We start from the raw sequence: 22,201 nt of genomic DNA on the forward strand, positions 1-22,201 counted from the left end.
ATTCGCGCCACTGAAAATAAAACAGTTAAAAAAATATACACATATTTGATATCTCAGAGTTCAGAAATGCCCGATCAATCAAAATATAAAATCAATTAATCAGATCGGTAAATGGTGTAGCGAGAAAAAAATCCAAATGCCAAAATTATGTTTTTGGGTTGCCACAAATTTTTTAAAAAGATCCAATAACGGGCGATCAAAAAGTAGCAACTTCATAAAAATTGTATAATTGAAAACACCAGCTCAAGACGCAAAAGAAATAGCAGTCACTGGGCCTCACATCCCAAAAAATTAGAACACTACGGGTTTCAAAAAATGGCACCAAAAGCACAATTTTTTTTTTAACAAACTTCTGAATTTTTTAGCCCCTTAGATAAAAGTAAGAGTATACCTGTTTGGTATTTATGAACTCGGCATCATACTGACATGGTAGTTTTACAATATAGCGAACATGGTGAATAAAATAACCCAAGAACAATCGTGCAATTGCACTTTTTTTGCAATTTTATCGCACTTGGATTTTTTTCCCTGTTTCCTAGTACAATATATGGTAAAACTGATGATTTCACTCAAAAGTACAATTTGTCACACAAAAAATAAGCCCTCATATGGCAAGATTGATGGAAAAATAAAAAAGTTACGGCTCTCAGAAGAAGGGGAGAAAAAAACAAAAAGAAAAAACGGAAAATCGGGGTGAAGGAGTTAAATTTTGAGTACTATAATACTATGACAAAATTTTATGAAGTCAATATGAATAACAAAACTGATAGCTGTCAGTGAATGGCACTCAGCAATACGTCTGGCACATGTACACGGAAAGAACACATTAAACTCCGGGGGGGCATCATTTTACTGCAAGGGGTGTATGTAATTATACTCCAGGAGGCGGTTATATCACAATAAGTTAGTATATGAATATACTCAAAAGGGGGATAATGATTATAGTCAAAGGGATGGGGGACATTATTCTATGATTATACTCCACTCTAGGGAGGGGGCGTTATTTTATGATTATACTCCATTAGTGAGGTGTTTTACTCTATTATATTCCAGGGGAAGGGGGGGCATTATTTTATGATTGCTCTCCAGGTGAGGGGAGTGTTATCCTATGATTATACTCCAGTGGGGGAGGGGGCATTATTATATGATTACAATCTAGTGGGGGAGGGGGCATTATTGTATGATTACAATCTAGTGGGGGAGGGGGCATTATTATATGATTATAATCTAGGCAAGGGGCATTATTATATGATTACAATCTACGTGGGGGGCATTATTATATGATTATAATCTAGGGGAGGGGCTTACATTCTGATTATATGAAAAGGGAATAGTGTAATTAAGGAGGTGTAGGTAGGTTTAAACAATGATGGGTGTCAGGGACTATACTGCAATGTAGCTCCTATGTAGGTCGTTCATACACACTTCACCTCTTGCAGTAAAATGACCCCCCCCCCCAAACTCCAGGAACAAAATATACACCACTTGCAATAAAATGTCCCTGTCTCCACCTTTCATGTACAGCTATATGCAGTTATTCCCCCTTACTGATAGCTCTGTTTTGGAGTTACTTGGAGAGCACTGTAGCCCCCTCTACACCCCCTCCCCCTGCCCTGCTGAGTGACCTTACTCTCACAGCTGACCTCCCGCGCGTCCTTCTATCACAGCCTGCATCTCTCATGGACGGTGCAGGCTCTAGCTGCATCCACAGCAGCAGGATGGCCCTGACACATCAGAGACGATGAATTTCCCGCCCCCACAATCCTCTCGGGCAGATAACAGCCGCGGCAGAGAGGAAACTGAAAATCAAAATGACATCTGTCTCCCTGCACCGCCCCCCTCTGGAGCCTGGTGGACGGCACACTGTGCAACTGCACTACTCACATATAGATAAAGCCAGCTATGATCATGGGGGCCGCCAACACAGGGAGCCGAAGACAGATGGTGGTGGGGGCCCCCTTGGAGGCTCTTGTGGTGGGGGCCCCTGGGCGGCAGCCCCGCCTGCCCTGCCTATAATCCGGCCCTGTGTATGGTTCATGTTCTCCTGTTACATAAGCTAACATTTTTATTTGAAAAAGTAATATTTCATTTTTTTCCTTCCGCATTGCTTTAGTGAAGCACTTGAAGGGTTAATATTAATACGTTTTTGGGATGTGGTTTTGAGCTGTGTGAGGTGTGCAGTTTTTAGAATGTTGTTACTTTAGGCATTTTTTGTCACAAAGTCCCTTCAAAGTCATTTTAAATATATTGTGGTCCCTAAAAAAATGGTTTTGTAATTTTTGTTGGAAAAATTAGAAATTGCTGATACAGTTTTAACCTTTCTAACTTCCAAACAAAAAATATATTTCAAAAATAGTGCTTATGTAAAGAAGACATGTGGTACATGGTATGTATTACTCATTTTGTGTGGTATGCCTATCTGTTTAAGGCCCCCTTCACATGTCAGTGGCTCTGGTACGTATGTGACAGTTTTTATACATACCAGAATCATGGACATATGCAGATCGGTTAAAATCATAGGCCCCCGCACACATCAGTGATTTCTCACTGACCGTGTCTCCGTGCAGTGTACACGCATGTCTGTGATTTCCACACGGAGACATGTCCATATTTTTCTGGCATCACTTATGTCCCATGGAACACACAGTGGTGTGATCCGTGAAACACGTACCAGAAAAACACGTATGTTGAAAATAAAAAACTTTTTAAACTCACATTCTCCAGCGACGCTGTCTTCAGCCACTGCTGTCTCCTGCTTCCAAACCGGCTAATTAATCTCATACACATGCACTGCACAGCTGACCCAGAAATAGCTGCCAGGGGTGAGACAGCAGTTTTGTGATCAGTCAGCTGGAACCGTGGATTCTAGGCTTAAGTACTGTAGAATATGAATGTAAGGATAGAAGTAAAGCCTCTTTTATACCCCTCAGTTTTAATCTCAGTGTATTGGGTCTTACACAATTGGTGGGAGATGGATATTCTCTCATTTGTTGCTAGTTCAATGAACAAAGAATCCATACATCTGGCCTAATTAAGAATAGTTCACCCTCACACAATTGGCCAGATGCTGAGTTGTCACAAATGGGTCCACATATCTCTGGCAGTGCCAGTCAGCTGTCAGTGACAGTTGTTGGCACCGAGCTGTCACTATGTGTTTTCACACAGTGACAGTTTGAATCCATAACAGACATAACACGTCATAATGCGGGAACTAAAACCTGCTCATGATGTGCTATGTCCATCATTTGTAAAAAGGGCTGTCAAACACTAACATACTGATGACCAGTCTGAAGGATTAGTCATCAAGAAGAGATTGATGGATGTTGACACCCCTACCAATCAGCAGATATCTGTTTGACATTCGATAGATGTAAGAGGAAGCTGCAGCTCCATAGAGTTAATGGCCACTGCCAAGTAATGTTTTTTGTCTCCAATTAAAGTCTACCGATCTCTTTCGATCATTGCAAGATAGGAAAATTAAAATTAATTTGCAATGAGAGATTATAATGAACAAGCATTCCTTAGAAGGTTGTCGATTACTCATTGAATGAACAGAACACTGATTTGTCAGATGAAATGATCTTTTTTTTATTGCATAAAAGATCATAGTTCTCAGCAATGTATCATCTTGTGTAAACAGGACTTGTGCTGTCAAGAATATTATTTGCACTCAACCATCTATCACACATCATTCATTCTGCATCAGAATAGGGGTATGCCTGTATTAACAAGTATTTATATGACCTCCCATCAGTAACTTGTTTATGGTTGATTAGCATTGCACATTGTAAAATGTAAATGGACCCTGAAGACGATCAGCCAATTAGACTTAACAGGGATATTGGCTTTTCTATTTGACTACCTAAGACTACCTAGGATGTTCACATTAAATGCTTTACCATCATAACTACCTTCTTTCCAAGTATTTACAACTAAAATATGTTTTTTTGTTTTTATTCTATGAAAAGCCAATACACAAAAAGTCTTCTGAAGAGGTTGGTACATAAATCAGAATGAAATATTGCAAATTGTTGCTAATAAATAATATACAGTGGTCCCTCAAGGCACAGCTGAGTCTTACAATATTTTCAATAAATACTAGTCTTTCCCAGACTTTAAACCACATATAAAATGCAATGCAGCCAATCTGGGGCACATGTGATTTGCTGAAAGATCTATAAAATCAACATGGCCATTTCACTGGTAAACTTCATGAATTATTGAAGTCCATGACCTGATTGAGTATCAATTTGCACCTGATTGATACTGTAAAAGTACTGCATTGCGTTTCGCTCATAGCTGCTCATTTGGACACTTTGGACATTTCAGGGCAGCTCCATATTGTTTTATGGTTCACTGGGACATTATTATCAAAAATGTCTAAATCTTACACAGTATAGAGTTACAGTTAGGTCCAGAAATATTTGGACAGTGACACAATTTTCACGAGTTGGGCTCTGCATGCCACCACATTGGATTTGAAATGAAACCTCTACAACAGAATTCAAGTGCAGATTGTAACGTTTAATTTGAAGGTTTGAACAAAAATATCTGATAGAAATTGTAGGAATTGTACACATTTCTTTACAAACACTCCACATTTTAGGAGGTCAAAAGTAATTGGACAAATAAACCAAACCCAAAGAAAATATTTTTATTTTCAATATTTTGTTGCGAATCCTTTGGAGGCAATCACTGCCTTAAGTCTGAAACCCATGGACATCACCAAACGCTGGGCTTCCTCCTTCTTAATACACGGAGATCAGCCACTTATACTCACCTATTCATGCTCCTGCTGTCCGTGGTGCTGAACTCTCCCGGATGCTGTTTCCGGCCACTGCTGTCTCACCACTGCAGCTATTTCTGGGTCAGCTGTGCAGTGCATGTGTATGAGATTAATTAGCCAGTTTGGAAGCAGGAGACAGCAGTGGCTGAAGACAGAGTTGCTGGAGAAGGTGAGTTTAAAAAGTTTTTTATTTTCAACATACGTGTTTTTCTGGTACGTGTTTCACGGATCACACCACTGTGTGGTCCATGGGACATAAGTGATGCCAGAAAAATATGGACATGTCTCCGTCTGGAAATCACAGACATGCGTGTACACTGCACGGAGACACGGTCAGTGAGAAATCACTGATGTGTGCGGGGGCCCACCTCCTTCCATCCTCATTGCCGGAGGACGCAGGTAAGGAGATGTTCGTCGTTCCTGCGGTATCTCACATATTGATGTGTGACACCGCAGGAATGACAAACAACCAGCGGCATGCACCACCAACGATATTATGAAAAGGAGCGACATGTTAACGATCAACGATTTTTGACGTTTTTGCGATCGTTGATCATCGTTCCTTGGTGTCACACGCTGCGATGTTACTAACGGCGCCAGATGTACGTCACTAACGACGTGACCCCGACGATATATTGTTAGTGATGTCGCAGCGTGTAAAGCACCCTTTAGGGCTCTGTATATGGAGTCCAAAAACTATTGCATGAAATTCTGCACTGCAAAAGTCAAATTTCACTCCTTCCCTTGAGAGTTTTGCAATATGACCAAACAGTACTGTGCAATCACATATGGGGAGTAAGAAAAAAGAGGGGTAACCCCGCTCACCTGTTCCCGAGACCACTAGCTGGACCATGCACGGAGTTATAGGTCAGCAAACCTGAGCAACACCAATTAAAGTAGGCTGTTTCCAGCAACCAGGTCCAAAGTTGAATTTAAAAAATACAAAATTTTATTTCATGATCATTAAAAAAAATTCCATCATGACATCATGGTGAATTAGCTGGGAGTATGGGTTTCGAACATGTTGTTCTTAAGCAGGCTTTACGCGAGACGATCTATCGTGCGATATGTCGTCGGGGTCATGGTTTTCGTGACGCACATCCGGCATAGCGCACGATGTCGTCTCGTGTGACACCTCCGAGCAACGCAGTATCGCTCACAAATCGTGAGTCGTGTACTCGTCGATAACTTTCATAATATCATTTATTTTCATGGGTGCAGGTTGTTCATCGTTTCCGTGGCATCACACGTTGCTCCGTGTGACACCATGGGAACGATGAACACAGCTTACTTGCGTCCCGCGGCACCCGCCGGCTATGTGGAAGGAAGGAGGTGGGCGGGATGTTTATATCCCGCTCATCTCCACCCCTCCGCTTCTATTGGCCGGCTGCCGTGTGACGTCGCTGTGACGCCAAACGTCCCTCTCACTTCAGGAAGTAGACGTTCGTCGCCCACCGCGAGGTCGTCCGGAAGGTAAGTACGTGTGACGGGGGTTAAACGAGTTTATGCGACACGGGCATCGATTTGCCCGTGATGCAGAAACGACGGGGGCGGGTACGATCGCTCGTGTTATCGCACGATAGATCGACTCGTGTAAAGCAGGCTTTAGTCTGTCTCAGACTTCTGGTTGCTGGAAATATCCTCCTTTAATTGCAATCACATATGGGGTATTTTCATGTTCACAAGAAATTGTGCAACAATTATGCAGTCATTTTTACCTATTTCCCTCGTGAAAATATAAAATCTGAGGCGCAAACATTTTAGTTGTAAAAATATAGTTGTTTTTTCTTCACCGCTCAATTGTAAAACATTTTGTGAAACATATGTGGTGTCAATATGCTCACTGCACCACTTTCATTAAGAGATTTAATTTGTAAAAAGGGGTTACGTATAGGGGTCTCTGCTGTTCTGACACCTCAAGGGTCTGATAATATTACATGGCACCACAAACCATGCCAGCCAAATATGCACTCCAATATGGCACGCCTTCCCTTCTGAGCTTTGCACTGTGCCTGGAAAGTAGTTTCCAACCTCATGTAGAATATTGCCGTACTAAAGATAAATTTCATAACAAATTTCGTGGTCAATTTTTTCCCCGTTACCCTTGTGAAAATTAAAAATTTGGGCCATCAACATATTTTTTGGTTAAAAAAACATACGGTAATATTTAATTTTCAAGGCTCAATATGATAAAATTCTGTGAAGCACCAATGGATTCACAATGCTCACCACAACTCTAGATAAATTCCTTGGGGGGTGTAGTTTCCAAAATGGGGTCACTTATGTAGGGATTACAATATTTAGGCACATCAGGGGCTTGTCAAATGTGCCATGGTGTCTATTATTCATTCCATAGAAAAATCAAATGGTGCTCATTGTCTTCCGAGCCCTGCCGAGCTCTCACACAGTAGTTTTTCAGCACATATTGGAAATTGGCATACTCGGGAGAAATTGCACAACAATATGTATGGTTCATGTTCTCCTGTTACATAAACTAACATTTTTATTTGAAAAAGTAATATTTCATTTTTTTCCTTCCGCATTGCTTTAGTGAAGCACTTGAAGGGTTAATATTAATAAGTTTTTGGGATGTGGTTTTGAGCTGTGTGAGGTGTGCAGTTTTTAGAATGTTGTTACTTTAGGCATTTTTTGTCACATAGTCCCTTCAAAGTCATTTTAAATATATTGTGGTCCCTAAAAAAATGTTTTTGTAATTTTTGTTGGAAAAATTAGAAATTGCTGATACAGTTTTAACCTTTCTAACTTCCAAACAAAAAATATATTTCAAAAATAGTGCTTATGTAAAGAAGACATGTGGTACATGGTATGTATTACTCATTTTGTGTGGTATGCCTATCTGTTTAAGGCCCCCTTCACATGTCAGTGGCTCTGGTACGTATGTGACAGTTTTTATACATACCAGAATCATGGACATATGCAGATCGGTTAAAATCATGGGCCCCCGTACACATCAGTGATTTCTCACTGACCGTTTCACCGTGCAGTGTACACGCATGTCTGTGATTTCCACACGAAGACATGTCCATATTTTTCTGGCATCACTTATGTCCCATGGAACACACAGTGGTGTGATCCGTGAAACACGTACCAGAAAAACACGTATGTTGAAAATAAAAAACTTTTTAAACTCACCTTCTCCAGCGACGCTGTCTTCAGCCACTGCTGTCTCCTGCTTCCAAACCGGCAAATTAATCTCATACACATGCACTGCACAGCTGACCCAGAAATAGCTGCAGGGGTGAGACAGCAGTTTTGTGATCCCTCAGCTGGAACCGTGGATCCTAGGCTTAAGTACTGTAGAATATGAATGTAAGGATAGAAGTAAAGCCTCTTTTATACCCCTCAGTTTTAATCTCAGTGTATTGGGTCTTACACAATTGGTGGGAGATGGATATTCTCTCATTTGTTGCTAGTTCAATGAACAAAGAATCCATACATCTGGCCTAATTAAGAATAGTTCACCCTCACACAATTGGCCAGATGCTGAGTTGTCACAAATGGGTCCACATATCTCTGGCAGTGCCAGTCAGCTGTCAGTGACAGTTGTTGGCACCGAGCTGTCACTATGTGTTTTCACACAGTGACAGTTTGAATCCATAACAGACATAACACGTCATAATGCGGGAACTAAAACCTGCTCATGATGTGCTATGTCCATCATTTGTAAAAAGGGCTGTCAAACACTAACATACTGATGACCAGTCTGAAGGATTAGTCATCAAGAAGAGATTGATGGATGTTGACACACCTACCAATCAGCAGATATCTGCTTTGACATTCGATAGATGTAAGAGGATGCTGCAGCTCCATAGAGTTAATGGCCACTGCCAAGTAATGTTTTTTGTCTCCAATTAAAGTCTACCGATCTCTTTCGATCATTGCAAGATAGCAAAATTAAAATTAATTTGCAATGAGAGATTATAATAAACAAGCATTTCTTAGAAGGTTGTCGATTACTCATTGAATGAACAGAACACTCATTTGTCAGATGAAATGATCATTTTTTTATTGCATAAAAGATCATAGTTCTCAGCAATGTATCATCTTGTGTAAACAGGACTTGTGCTGTCAAGAATATTATTTGCACTCAACCATCTATCACACATCATTCATTCTGCATCAGAATAGGGGTATGCCTGTATTAACAAGTATTTATATGACCTCCCATCAGTAACTTGTTTATGGTTGATTAGCGTTACACATTGTAAAATGTAAATGGACCCTGAAGACGATCAGCCAATTAGACTTAACAGGGATATTGGCTTTTCTATTTGACTACCTAAGACTACCTAGGATGTTCACATTAAATACTTTACCATCAAAACTACCTTCTTTCCAAGTATTTACAACTAAAATATGTTTTTTTGTTTTTATTCTAGAAAAAGCCAATACACAAAAAGTCTTCTGAAGAGGTTGGTATATAAATCAGAATGAAATATTGCAAATTGTTGCTAATAAATAATATACAGTGGTCCCTCAAGGCACAGCTGAGTCTTACAATATTTTCAATAAATAATAGTCTTTCCCAGACTTTAAACCACATATAAAATGCAATGCAGCCAATCTGGGGCACATGTGATTTGCTGAAAGATCTATAAAATCAACATGGCCATTTCACTGGTAAACTTCATGAATTATTGAAGTCCATGACCTGATTGACTATCAATTTGCACCTGATTGATACTGTAAAAGTACTGCATTGCGTTTCGCTCATAGCTGCTCATTTGGATACTTTGGACATTTCAGGGCAGCTCCATATTGTTTTATGGTTCACTGGGACATTATTATCAAAAATGTCTAAATCTTACACAGTATAGAGTTAGTTAGGTCCAGAAATATTTGGACAGTGACACAATTTTCGCGAGTTGGGCTCTGCATGCCACCACATTGGATTTGAAATGAAACCTCTACAACAGAGTTCAAGTGCAGATTGTAACGTTTAATTTGAAGGTTTGAACAAAAATATCTGATAGAAATTGTAGGAATTGTACACATTTCTTTACAAACACTCCACATTTTAGGAGGTCAAAAGTAATTGGACAAATAAACCAAACCCAAACAAAATATTTTTATTTTCAATATTTTGTTGCGAATCCTTTGGAGGCAATCACTGCCTTAAGTCTGAAACCCATGGACATCACCAAACGCTGGGTTTCCTCCTTCTTAATACACGGAGATCAGCCACTTATACTCACCTATTCATGCTCCTGCTGTCTGTGGTGCTTAACTCTCCCAGATGCTGTTTCCGGCCACTGCTGTCTCACCACTGCAGCTATTTCTGGGTCAGCTGTGCAGTGCATGTGTATGAGATTAATTAGCCGGTTTGGAAGCAGGAGACAGCAGTGGCTGAAGACAGAGTTGCTGGAGAAGGTGAGTTTAAAAAGTTTTTTATTTTCAACATACGTGTTTTTCTGGTACGTGTTTCACGGATCACACCACTGTGTGGTCCATGGGACATAAGTGATGCCAGAAAAATATGGACATGTCTCCGTGTGGAAATCACAGACATGCGTGTACACTGCACGGAGACACGGTCAGTGAGAAATCACTGATGTGTGCGGGGGCCCACCTCCTTCCATCCCCATTGCCGGAGGACGCAGGTAAGGAGATGTTCGTCGTTCCTGCGGTATCACACATACTGATGTGTGACGCCGCAGCAACGACGAACAACCAGCAGCATGCACCACCAACGATATTATGAAAAGGAGCGACATGTCAACGATCAACGATTTTTGACTTTTTTGCGATCGTTGATCGTCGTTCCTTGGTGTCACACGCTGCAATGTCACTAACGGCGCCAGATGTACGTCACTAATGACGTGACCCCGACGATATATTGTTAGCGATGTCGCAGCGTGTAAAGCACCCTTTAGGGCTCTGTATATGGAGTCCAAAAACTATTGCATGAAATTCTGCACTGCAAAAGTCAAATTTCACTCCTTCCCTTGAGAGTTTTGCAATATGACCAAACAGTACTGTGCAATCACATATGGGGAGTAAGAAAAAAGAGGGGTAACCCCGCTCACCTGTTCCCGAGACCACTAGCTGGACCATGCACGGAGTTATAGGTCAGCAAACCTGAGCAACACCAATTAAAGTAGGCTGTTTCCAGCAACCAGGTCCAAAGCTGAATTTAAAAAATACAAAATTTTATTTCATGATCATTAAAAAAAATTCCATCATGACATCATGGTGAATTAGCTGGGAGTATGGGTTTCGAACATGTTGTTCTTAAGCGGGCTTTATGCGAGACGATCTATCGTGCGATATGTCGTGGGGGTCACGGTTTTCGTGACGCACATCCGGCATAGCGCACGATGTCGTCTCGTGTGACACCTCCGAGCAACGCAGTATCGCTCACAAATCGTGAGTCGTGTACTCGTCGATAACTTTCATAATATCATTTATTTTCATGGGTGCAGGTTGTTCATCGTTTCCGTGGCATCACACGTTGCTCCGTGTGACACCATGGGAACGATGAACACAGCTTACCTGCGTCCCGCGGCACCCGCCGGCTATGTGGAAGGAAGGAGGTGGGCGGGATGTTTATATCCCGCTCATCTCCACCCCTCCGCTTCTATTGGCCGGCTGCCGTGTGACGTCGCTGTGACGCCAAACGTCCCTCTCACTTCAGGAAGTAGACGTTCGTCGCCCACTGCGAGGTCGTCCGGAAGGTAAGTACGTGTGACGGGGGTTAAACGAGTTTATGCGACACGGGCATCGATTTGCCCGTGATGCAGAAACGACGGGGGCGGGTACGATCGCTCGTGTTATCGCACGATAGATCGACTTGTGTAAAGCAGGCTTTAGTCTGTCTCAGACTTCTGGTTGCTGGAAATATCCTCCTTTAATTGCAATCACATATGGGGTATTTTCATGTTCACAAGAAATTGTGCAACAATTATGCAGTCATTTTTACCTATTTCCCTTGTGAAAATATAAAATCTGAGGCGCAAACATTTTAGTTGTAAAAATATAGTTGTTTTTTCTTCACCGCTCAATTGTAAAACATTTTGTGAAACATATGTGGTGTCAATATGCTCACTGCGCCACTTTCATTAAGAGATTTAATTTCTAAAAAGGGGTTACGTATAGGGGTCTCTGCTGTTCTGACACCTCAAGGGTCTGATAATATTACATGGCACCACAAACCATGCCAGCCAAATATGCACTCCAATATGGCACGCCTTCCCTTCTAAGCTTTGCACTGTGCCTGGAAAGTAGTTTCCAACCTCATGTAGAATATTGCCGTACTAAAGATAAATTTCATAACAAATTTCGTGGTCAATTTTTTCCCCGTTACCCTTGTGAAAATTAAAAATTTGGGCCTTCAGCATATTTTTTGGTTAAAAAAACATACGGTAATATTTAATTTTCAAGGCTCAATATGATAAAATTCTGTGAAGCACCAATGGATTCACAATGCTCACCACAACTCTAGATAAATTCCTTGGGGGGTGTAGTTTCCAAAATGGGGTCACTTATGTAGGGATTACAATATTTAGGCACATCAGGGGCTTGTCAAATGTGCCATGGTGTCTATTATTCATTCCATAGAAACATCAAATGGTGCTCATTGTCTTCCGAGCCCTGCCGAGCTCTCACACAGTAGTTTTTCAGCACATATTGGAAATTGGCATACTCGGGAGAAATTGCACAACAATATGTATGGTTCATGTTCTCCTGTTACATAAACTAACATTTTTATTTGAAAAAGTAATATTTCATTTTTTTCCTTCCGCATTGCTTTAGTGAAGCACTTGAAGGGTTAATATTAATAAGTTTTTGGGATGTGGTTTTGAGCTGTGAGGTGTGCAGTTTTTAGAATGTTGTTACTTTAGGCATTTTTTGTCACATAGTCCCTTCAAAGTCATTTTAAATATATTGTGGTCCCTAAAAAAATGGTTTTGTAATTTTTGTTGGAAAAATTAGAAATTGCTGATACAGTTTTAACCTTTCTAACTTCCAAACAAAAAATATATTTCAAAAATAGTGCTTATGTAAAGAAGACATGTGGTACATGGTATGTATTACTCATTTTGTGTGGTATGCCTATCTGTTTAAGGCCCCCTTCACATGTCAGTGGCTCTGGTACGTATGTGACAGTTTTTATACATACCAGAATCATGGACATATGCAGATCGGTTAAAATCATGGGCCCCCGTACACATCAGTGATTTCTCACTGACCGTTTCACCGTGCAGTGTACACGCATGTCTGTGATTTCCACACGAAGACATGTCCATATTTTTCTGGCATCACTTATGTCCCATGGAACACACAGTGGTGTGATCCGTGAAACACGTACCAGAAAAACACGTATGTTGAAAATAAAAAACTTTTTAAACTCACCTTCTCCAGCGACGCTGTCTTCAGCCACTGCTGTCTCCTGCTTCCAAACCGGCAAATTAATCTCATACGCATGCACTGCACAGCTGACCCAGAAATAGCTGCAGGGGTGAGACAGCAGTTTTGTGATCCCTCAGCTGGAACCGTGGATCCTAGGCTTAAGTACTGTAGAATATGAATGTAAGGATAGAAGTAAAGCCTCTTTTATACCCCTCAGTTTTAATCTCAGTGTATTGGGTCTTACACAATTGGTGGGAGATGGATATTCTCTCATTTGTTGCTAATTCAATGAACAAAGAATCCATACATCTGGCCTAATTAAGAATAGTTCACCCTCACACAATTGGCCAGATGCTGAGTTGTCACAAATGGGTCCACATATCTCTGGCAGTGCCAGTCAGCTGTCAGTGACAGTTGTTGGCACCGAGCTGTCACTATGTGTTTTCACACAGTGACAGTTTGAATCCATAACAGACATAACACGTCATAATGCGGGAACTAAAACCTGCTCATGATGTGCTATGTCCATCATTTGTAAAAAGGGCTGTCAAACACTAACATACTGATGACCAGTCTGAACGATTAGTCATCAAGAAGAGATTGATGGATGTTGACACCCCTACCAATCAGCAGATATCTGCTTTGACATTCGATAGATGTAAGAGGATGCTGCAGCTCCATAGAGTTAATGGCCACTGCCAAGTAATGTTTTTTGTCTCCAATTAAAGTCTACCGATGTCTTTCGATCATTGCAAGATAGGAAAATTAAAATTAATTTGCAATGAGAGATAATGAACAAGCATTCCTTAGAAGGTTGTCGATTACTCATTGAATGAACAGAACACTCATTTGTCAGAAGAAATGATCTTTTTTTTATTGCATAAAAGATCATAGTTCTCAGCAATGTATCATCTTGTGTAAACAGGACTTGTGCTGTCAAGAATATTATTTGCACTCAACCATCTATCACACATCATTCATTCTGCATCAGAATAGGGGTATGCCTGTATTAACAAGTATTTATATGACCTCCCATCAGTAACTTGTTTATGGTTGATTAGCGTTGCACATTGTAAAATGTAAATGGACCCTGAAGACGATCAGCCAATTAGACTTAACAGGGATATTGGCTTTTCTATTTGACTACCTAAGACTACCTAGGATGTTCACATTAAATGCTTTACCATCATAACTACCTTCTTTCCAAGTATTTACAACTAAAATATGTTTTTTTGTTTTTATTCTAGAAAAAGCCAATACACAAAAAGTCTTCTGAAGAGGTTGGTATATAAATCAGAATGAAATATTGCAAATTGTTGCTAATAAATAATATACAGTGGTCCCTCAAGGCACAGCTGAGTCTTACAATATTTTCAATAAATACTAGTCTTTCCCAGACTTTAAACCACATATAAAATGCAATGCAGCCAATCTGGGGCACATGTGATTTGCTGAAAGATCTATAAAATCAACATGGCCATTTCACTGGTAAACTTCATGAATTATTGAAGTCCATGACCTGATTGACTATCAATTTGCACCTGATTGATACTGTAAAAGTACTGCATTGCGTTTCGCTCATAGCTGCTCATTTGGACACTTTGGACATTTCAGGGCAGCTCCATATTGTTTTATGGTTCACTGGGACATTATTATCAAAAATGTCTAAATCTTACACAGTATAGAGTTACAGTTAGGTCCAGAAATATTTGGACAGTGACACAATTTTCGCGAGTTGGGCTCTGCATGCCACCACATTGGATTTGAAATGAAACCTCTACAACAGAATTCAAGTGCAGATTGTAACGTTTAATTTGAAGGTTTGAACAAAAATATCTGATGGAAATTGTAGGAATTGTACACATTTCTTTACAAACACTCCACATTTTAGGAGGTCAAAAGTAATTGGACAAATAAACCAAACCCAAACAAAATATTTTTATTTTCAATATTTTGTTGCGAATCCTTTGGAGGCAATCACTGCCTTAAGTCTGAAACCCATGGACATCACCAAACGCTGGGTTTCCTCCTTCTTAATACACGGAGATCAGCCACTTATACTCACCTATTCATGCTCCTGCTGTCCGTGGTGCTGAACTCTCCCGGATGCTGTTTCCGGCCACTGCTGTCTCACCACTGCAGCTATTTCTGGGTCAGCTGTGCAGTGCATGTGTATGAGATTAATTAGCCGGTTTGGAAGCAGGAGACAGCAGTGGCTAAAGACAGAGTTGCTGGAGAAGGTGAGTTTAAAAAGTTTTTTATTTTCAACATACGTGTTTTTCTGGTACGTGTTTCACGGATCACACCACTGTGTGGTCCATGGGACATAAGTGATGCCAGAAAAATATGGACATGTCTCCGTGTGGAAATCACAGACATGCGTGTACACTGCACGGAGACACGGTCAGTGAGAAATCACTGATGTGTGCGGGGGCCCACCTCCTTCCATCCTCATTGCCGGAGGACGCAGGTAAGGAGATGTTCGTCGTTTTTGCGGTATCACACATACTGATGTGTGACGCCGCAGCAACGATGAACAACCAGCAGCATGCACCACCAATGATATTATGAAAAGGAGCGACATGTCAACGATCAACGATTTTTGACGTTTTTGCGATCGCTGATCGTCGTTCCTTGGTGTCACACGCTGCGATGTCACTAACGGCGCCAGATGTACGTCACTAACGACGTGACCCCGACGATATATTGTTAGCGATGTCGTAGCGTGTAAAGCACCCTTTAGGGCTCTGTATATGGAGTCCAAAAACTATTGCATGAAATTCTGCACTGCAAAAGTCAAATTTCACTCCTTCCCTTGAGAGTTTTGCAATATGACCAAACAGTACTGTGCAATCACATATGGGGAGTAAGAAAAAAGAGGGGTAACCCCGCTCACCTGTTCCCGAGACCACTAGCTGGACCATGCACGGAGTTATAGGTCAGCAAACCTGAGCAACACCAATTAAAGTAGGCTGTTTCCAGCAACCAGGTCCAAAGTTGATTTTAAACAATACAAAATTTTATTTCATGATCATTAAAAAAAATTCCATCATGACATCATGGTGAATTAGCTGGGAGTATGGGTTTCGAACATGTTGTTCTTAAGCGGGCTTTACGCGAGACAATCTATCGTGCGATATGTCGTCGGGGTCACGGTTTTCGTGACGCACATCCGGCATAGCGCACGATGTCGTCTCGTGTGACACCTCCGAGCAACGCAGTATTGCTCACAAATCGTGAGTCGTGTACTCGTCGATAACTTTCATAATATCATTTCTTTTCATGGGTGCAGGTTGTTCATCGTTTCCGTGGCATCACACGTTGCTCCGTGTGACACCATGGGAACGATGAACACAGCTTACCTGCGTCCCGCGGCACCCGCCGGCTATGTGGAAGGAAGGAGGTGGGCGGGATGTTTATATCCCGCTCATCTCCACCCCTCCGCTTCTATTGGCCGGCTGCCGTGTGACGTCGCTGTGACGCCAAACGTCCCTCTCACTTCAGGAAGTAGACGTTCGTCGCCCACCGCGAGGTCATCCGGAAGGTAAGTACATGTGACGGGGGTTAAACGTGTTTATGCGACACGGGCATCGATTTTCCTGTGATGTAGAAACGACGGGGGCGGGTACGATCGCTCGTGTTATCGCACGATAGATCGACTCGTGTAAAGCAGGCTTTAGTCTGTCTCATACTTCTGGTTGCTGGAAATATCCTCCTTTAATTGCAATCACATATGGGGTATTTTCATGTTCACAAGAAATTGTGCAACAATTATGCAGTCATTTTTACCTATTTCCCATGTGAAAATATAAAATCTGAGGCGCAAACATTTTAGTTGTAAAAATATAGTTGTTTTTTCTTCACCGCTCAATTGTAAAACATTTTGTGAAACATATGTGGTGTCAATATGCTCACTGCACCACTTTCATTAAGAGATTTAATTTGTAAAAAGGGGTTACGTATAGGGGTCTCTGCTGTTCTGACACCTCAAGGGTCTGATAATATTACATGGCACCACAAACCATGCCAGCCAAATATGCACTCCAATATGGCACGCCTTCCCTTCTGAGCTTTGCACTGTGCCTGGAAAGTAGTTTCCAACCTCATGTAGAATATTGCCGTACTAAAGATAAATTTCATAACAAATTTCGTGGTCAATTTTTTCCCCGTTACCCTTGTGAAAATTAAAAATTTGGGCCTTCAGCATATTTTTTGGTTAAAAAAACATACGGTAATATTTAATTTTCAAGGCTCAATATGATAAAATTCTGTGAAGCACCAATGGATTCACAATGCTCACAACAACTCTAGATAAATTCCTTGGGGGGTGTAGTTTCCAAAATGGGGTCACTTATGTAGGGATTACAATATTTAGGCACATCAGGGGCTTGTCAAATGTGCCATGGTGTCTATTATTCATTCCATAGAAAAATCAAATGGTGCTCATTGTCTTCCGAGCCCTGCCGAGCTCTCACACAGTAGTTTTTCAGCACATATTGGAAATTGGCATACTCGGGAGAAATTGCACAACAATATGTATGGTTCATGTTCTCCTGTTACATAAACTAACATTTTTATTTGAAAAAGTAATATTTCATTTTTTTCCTTCCGCATTGCTTTAGTGAAGCACTTGAAGGGTTAATATTAATAAGTTTTTGGGATGTGGTTTTGAGCTGTGTGAGGTGTGCAGTTTTTAGAATGTTGTTACTTTAGGCATTTTTTGTCACATAGTCCCTTCAAAGTCATTTTAAATATATTGTGGTCCCTAAAAAAATGGTTTTGTAATTTTTGTTGGAAAAATTAGAAATTGCTGATACAGTTTTAACCTTTCTAACTTCCAAACAAAAAATATATTTCAAAAATAGTGCTTATGTAAAGAAGACATGTGGTACATGGTATGTATTACTCATTTTGTGTGGTATGCCTATCTGTTTAAGGCCCACTTCACATGTCAGTGGCTCTGGCACGTATGTGACAGTTTTTATACATACCAGAATCATGGACATATGCAGATCGGTTAAAATCATGGGCCCCCGCACACATCAGTGATTTCTCACTGACCGTGTCTCCGTGCAGTGTACACGCATGTCTGTGATTTCCACACGGAGACATGTCCATATTTTTCTGGCATCACTTATGTCCCATGGAACACACAGTGGTGTGATCCGTGAAACACGTACCAGAAAAACACGTATGTTGAAAATAAAAAACTTTTTAAACTCACCTTCTCCAGCGACGCTGTCTTCAGCCACTGCTGTCTCCTGCTTCCAAACCGGCTAATTAATCTCATACACATGCACTGCACAGCTGACCCAGAAATAGCTGCAGGGGTGAGACAGCAGTTTTGTGATCCCTCAGCTGGAACCGTGGATCCTAGGCTTAAGTACAGTAGAATATGAATGTAAGGATAGAAGTAAAGCCTCTTTTATACCCCTCAGTTTTAATCTCAGTGTATTGGGTCTTACACAATTGGTGGGAGATGGATATTCTCTCATTTGTTGCTAGTTCAATCAACAAAGAATCCATACATCTGGCCTAATTAAGAATAGTTCACCCTCACACAATTGGCCAGATGCTGAGTTGTCACAAATGGGTCCACATATCTCTGGCAGTGCCAGTCAGCTGTCAGTGACAGTTGTTGGCACCGAGCTGTCACTATGTGTTTTCACACAGTGACAGTTTGAATCCATAACAGACATAACACGTCATAATGCGGGAACTAAAACCTGCTCATGATGTGCTATGTCCATCATTTGTAAAAAGGGCTGTCAAACACTATTCATACTGATGACCAGTCTGAAGGATTAGTCATCAAGAAGAGATTGATGGATGTTGACACCCCTACCAATCAGCAGATATCTGCTTTGACATTCGATAGATGTAAGAGGATGCTGCAGCTCCATAGAGTTAATGGCCACTGCCAAGTAATGTTTTTTGTCTCCAATTAAAGTCTACCGATCTCTTTCGATCATTGCAAGATAGAAAAATTAAAATTAATTTGCAATGAGAGATTATAATGAACAAGAATTCCTTAGAAGGTTGTCGATTACTCATTGAATGAACAGAACACTCATTTGTCAGATGAAATGATCTTTTTTTTATTGCATAAAAGATCATAGTTCTCAGCAATGTATCATCTTGTGTAAACAGGACTTGTGCTGTCAAGAATATTATTTGAACTCAACCATCTATCACACATCATTCATTCTGCATCAGAATAGGGGTATGCCTGTATTAACAAGTATTTATATGACCTCCCATCAGTAACTTGTTTATGGTTGATTAGCGTTGCACACTGTAAAATGTAAATGGACCCTGAAGACGATCAGCCAATTAGACTTAACAGGGATATTGGCTTTTCTATTTGACTACCTAAGACTACCTAGGATGTTCACATTAAATGCTTTACCATCATAACTACCTTCTTTCCAAGTATTTACAACTAAAATATGTTTTTTTGTTTTTATTCTAGAAAAAGCCAATACACAAAAAGTCTTCTGAAGAGGTTGGTATATAAATCAGAATGAAATATTGCAAATTGTTGCTAATAAATAATATACAGTGGTCCCTCAAGGCACAGCTGAGTCTTACAATATTTCCAATAAATAATAGTCTTTCCCAGACTTTAAACCACATATAAAATGCAATGCAGCCAATCTGGGGCACATGTGATTTGCTGAAAGATCTATAAAATCAACATGGCCATTTCACTGGTAAACTTCATGAATTATTGAAGTCCATGACCTGATTGAGTATCAATTTGCAACTGATTGATACTGTAAAAGTACTGCATTGCGTTTCGCTCATAGCTGCTCATTTGGACACTTTGGACATTTCAGGGCAGCTCCATATTGTTTTATGGTTCACTGGGACATTATTATCAAAAATGTCTAAATCTTAGACAGTATAGAGTTACAGTTAGGTCCAGAAATATTTGGACAGTGACACAATTTTCGTGAGTTGGGCTCTGCATGCCACCACATTGGATTTGAAATGAAACCTCTACAACAGAATTCAAGTGCAGATTGTAACGTTTAATTTGAAGGTTTGAACAAAAATATCTGATAGAAATTGTAGGAATTGTACACATTTCTTTACAAACACTCCACATTTTAGGAGGTCAAAAGTAATTGGACAAATAAACCAAACCCAAACAAAATATTTTTATTTTCAATATTTTGTTGCGAATCCTTTGGAGGCAATCACTACCTTAAGTCTGAAACCTATGGACATCACTAAACGCTGGGTTTCCTCCTTCTTAATACACGGAAATCAGCCACTTATACTCACCTATTCATGCTCCTGCTGTCCGTGGTGCTGAACTCTCCCGGATGCTGTTTCCGGCCACTGCTGTCTCACCACTGCAGCTATTTCTGGGTCAGCTGTGCAGTGCATGTGTATGAGATTAATTAGCCGGTTTGGAAGCAGGAGACAGCAGTGGCCGAAGACAGAGTTGCTGGAGAAGGTGAGTTTAAAAAGTTTTTTATTTTCAACATACGTGTTTTTCTGGTATGTGTTTCACGGATCACACCACTGTGTGGTCTATGGGACATAAGTGATGCCAGAAAAATATGGACATGTCTCCGTGTGGAAATCACAGACATGCGTGTACACTGCACGGAGACACGGTCAGTGAGAAATCACTGATGTGTGCGGGGTCCCACCTCCTTCCATCCTCATTGCCGGAGGACGCAGGTAAGGAGATGTTCGTCGTTCCTGCAGTATCACACATACTGATGTGTGACGCCGCAGCAACGACGAACAACCAGCAGCATGCACCACCAACGATATTATGAAAAGGAGCGACATGTCAACGATCAACGATTTTTGACGTTTTTGCGATCGTTGATCGTCGTTCCTTGGTGTCACACGCTGCTATGTCACTAACAGCGCCAGATGTACGTCACTAACGACGTGACCCCGACGATATATTGTTAGCGATGTCGCAGCGTGTAAAGCACCCTTTAGGGCTCTGTATATGGAGTCCAAAAACTATTGCATGAAATTCTGCACTGCAAAAGTCAAATTTCACTCCTTCCCTTGAGAGTTTTGCAATATGACCAAACAGTACTGTGCAATCACATATGGGGAGTAAGAAAAAAGAGGGGTAACCCCGCTCACCTGTTCCCGAGACCACTAGCTAGACCATGCACGGAGTTATAGGTCAGCAAACCTGAGCAACACCAATTAAAGTAGGCTGTTTCCAGCAACCAGGTCCAAAGTTGATTTTAAACAATACAAAATTTTATTTCATGATCATTAAAAAAAATTCCATCATGACATCATGGTGAATTAGCTGGGAGTATGAGTTTCGAACATGTTGTTCTTAAGCGGGCTTTACGCGAGACGATCTATCGTGCGATATGTCGTCGGGGTCACGGTTTTCGTGACGCACATCCGGCATAGCGCACGATGCCGTCTCGTGTGACACCTCCGAGCAACGCAGTATCACTCACAAATCGTGAGTCGTGTACTCGTCGATAACTTTCATAATATCATTTATTTTCATGGGTACAGGTTGTTCATCGTTTCCGTGGCATCACACGTTGCTCCGTGTGACACCATGGGAACGATGAACACAGCTTACCTGCATCCCGCGGCACCCGCCGGCTATGTGGAAGGAAGGAGGTGGGCGGGATGTTTATATCCCGCTCATCTCCACCCCTCCGCTTCTATTGGCCGGCTGCCGTGTGACGTCGCTGTGACGCCAAACGTCCCTCTCACTTCAGGAAGTAGACGTTCGTCGCCCACCGCGAGGTCGTCCGGAAGGTAAGTACGTGTGACGGGTGTTAAACGAGTTTATGCGACACGGGCATCGATTTGCCCGTGATGCAGAAACGACGGGGGCGGGTACGATCGCTCGTGTTATCGCACGATAGATCGACTCGTGTAAAGCAGGCTTTAGTCTGTCTCAGACTTCTGGTTGCTGGAAATATCCTCCTTTAATTGCAATCACATATGGGGTATTTTCATGTTCACAAGAAATTGTGCAACAATTATGCAGTCATTTTTACCTATTTCCCTTGTGAAAATATAAAATCTGAG

General features: G+C 41.1%; 1 protein-coding gene across 1 annotated transcript in view; it reads left to right on the forward strand.

Moving 5' to 3' along the window:
- Positions 1-22,201, forward strand: part of LOC142302326 (uncharacterized) — a 306,787-nt gene that overhangs the window by 180,106 nt on the left and 104,480 nt on the right. Inside the window, exons 8-11 of the mRNA XM_075343388.1 lie at positions 3,969-3,995; positions 9,187-9,219; positions 14,404-14,436; positions 19,629-19,661. Of these exons, the coding sequence (XP_075199503.1) occupies positions 3,969-3,995; positions 9,187-9,219; positions 14,404-14,436; positions 19,629-19,661 (126 nt within the window). The remainder of the gene's footprint in view (positions 1-3,968; positions 3,996-9,186; positions 9,220-14,403; positions 14,437-19,628; positions 19,662-22,201) is intronic.

Source organism: Anomaloglossus baeobatrachus, chromosome 4 (genome assembly GCF_048569485.1).
Source record: "Anomaloglossus baeobatrachus isolate aAnoBae1 chromosome 4, aAnoBae1.hap1, whole genome shotgun sequence".
Taxonomy (NCBI): Eukaryota; Metazoa; Chordata; class Amphibia; order Anura; family Aromobatidae; genus Anomaloglossus; species Anomaloglossus baeobatrachus.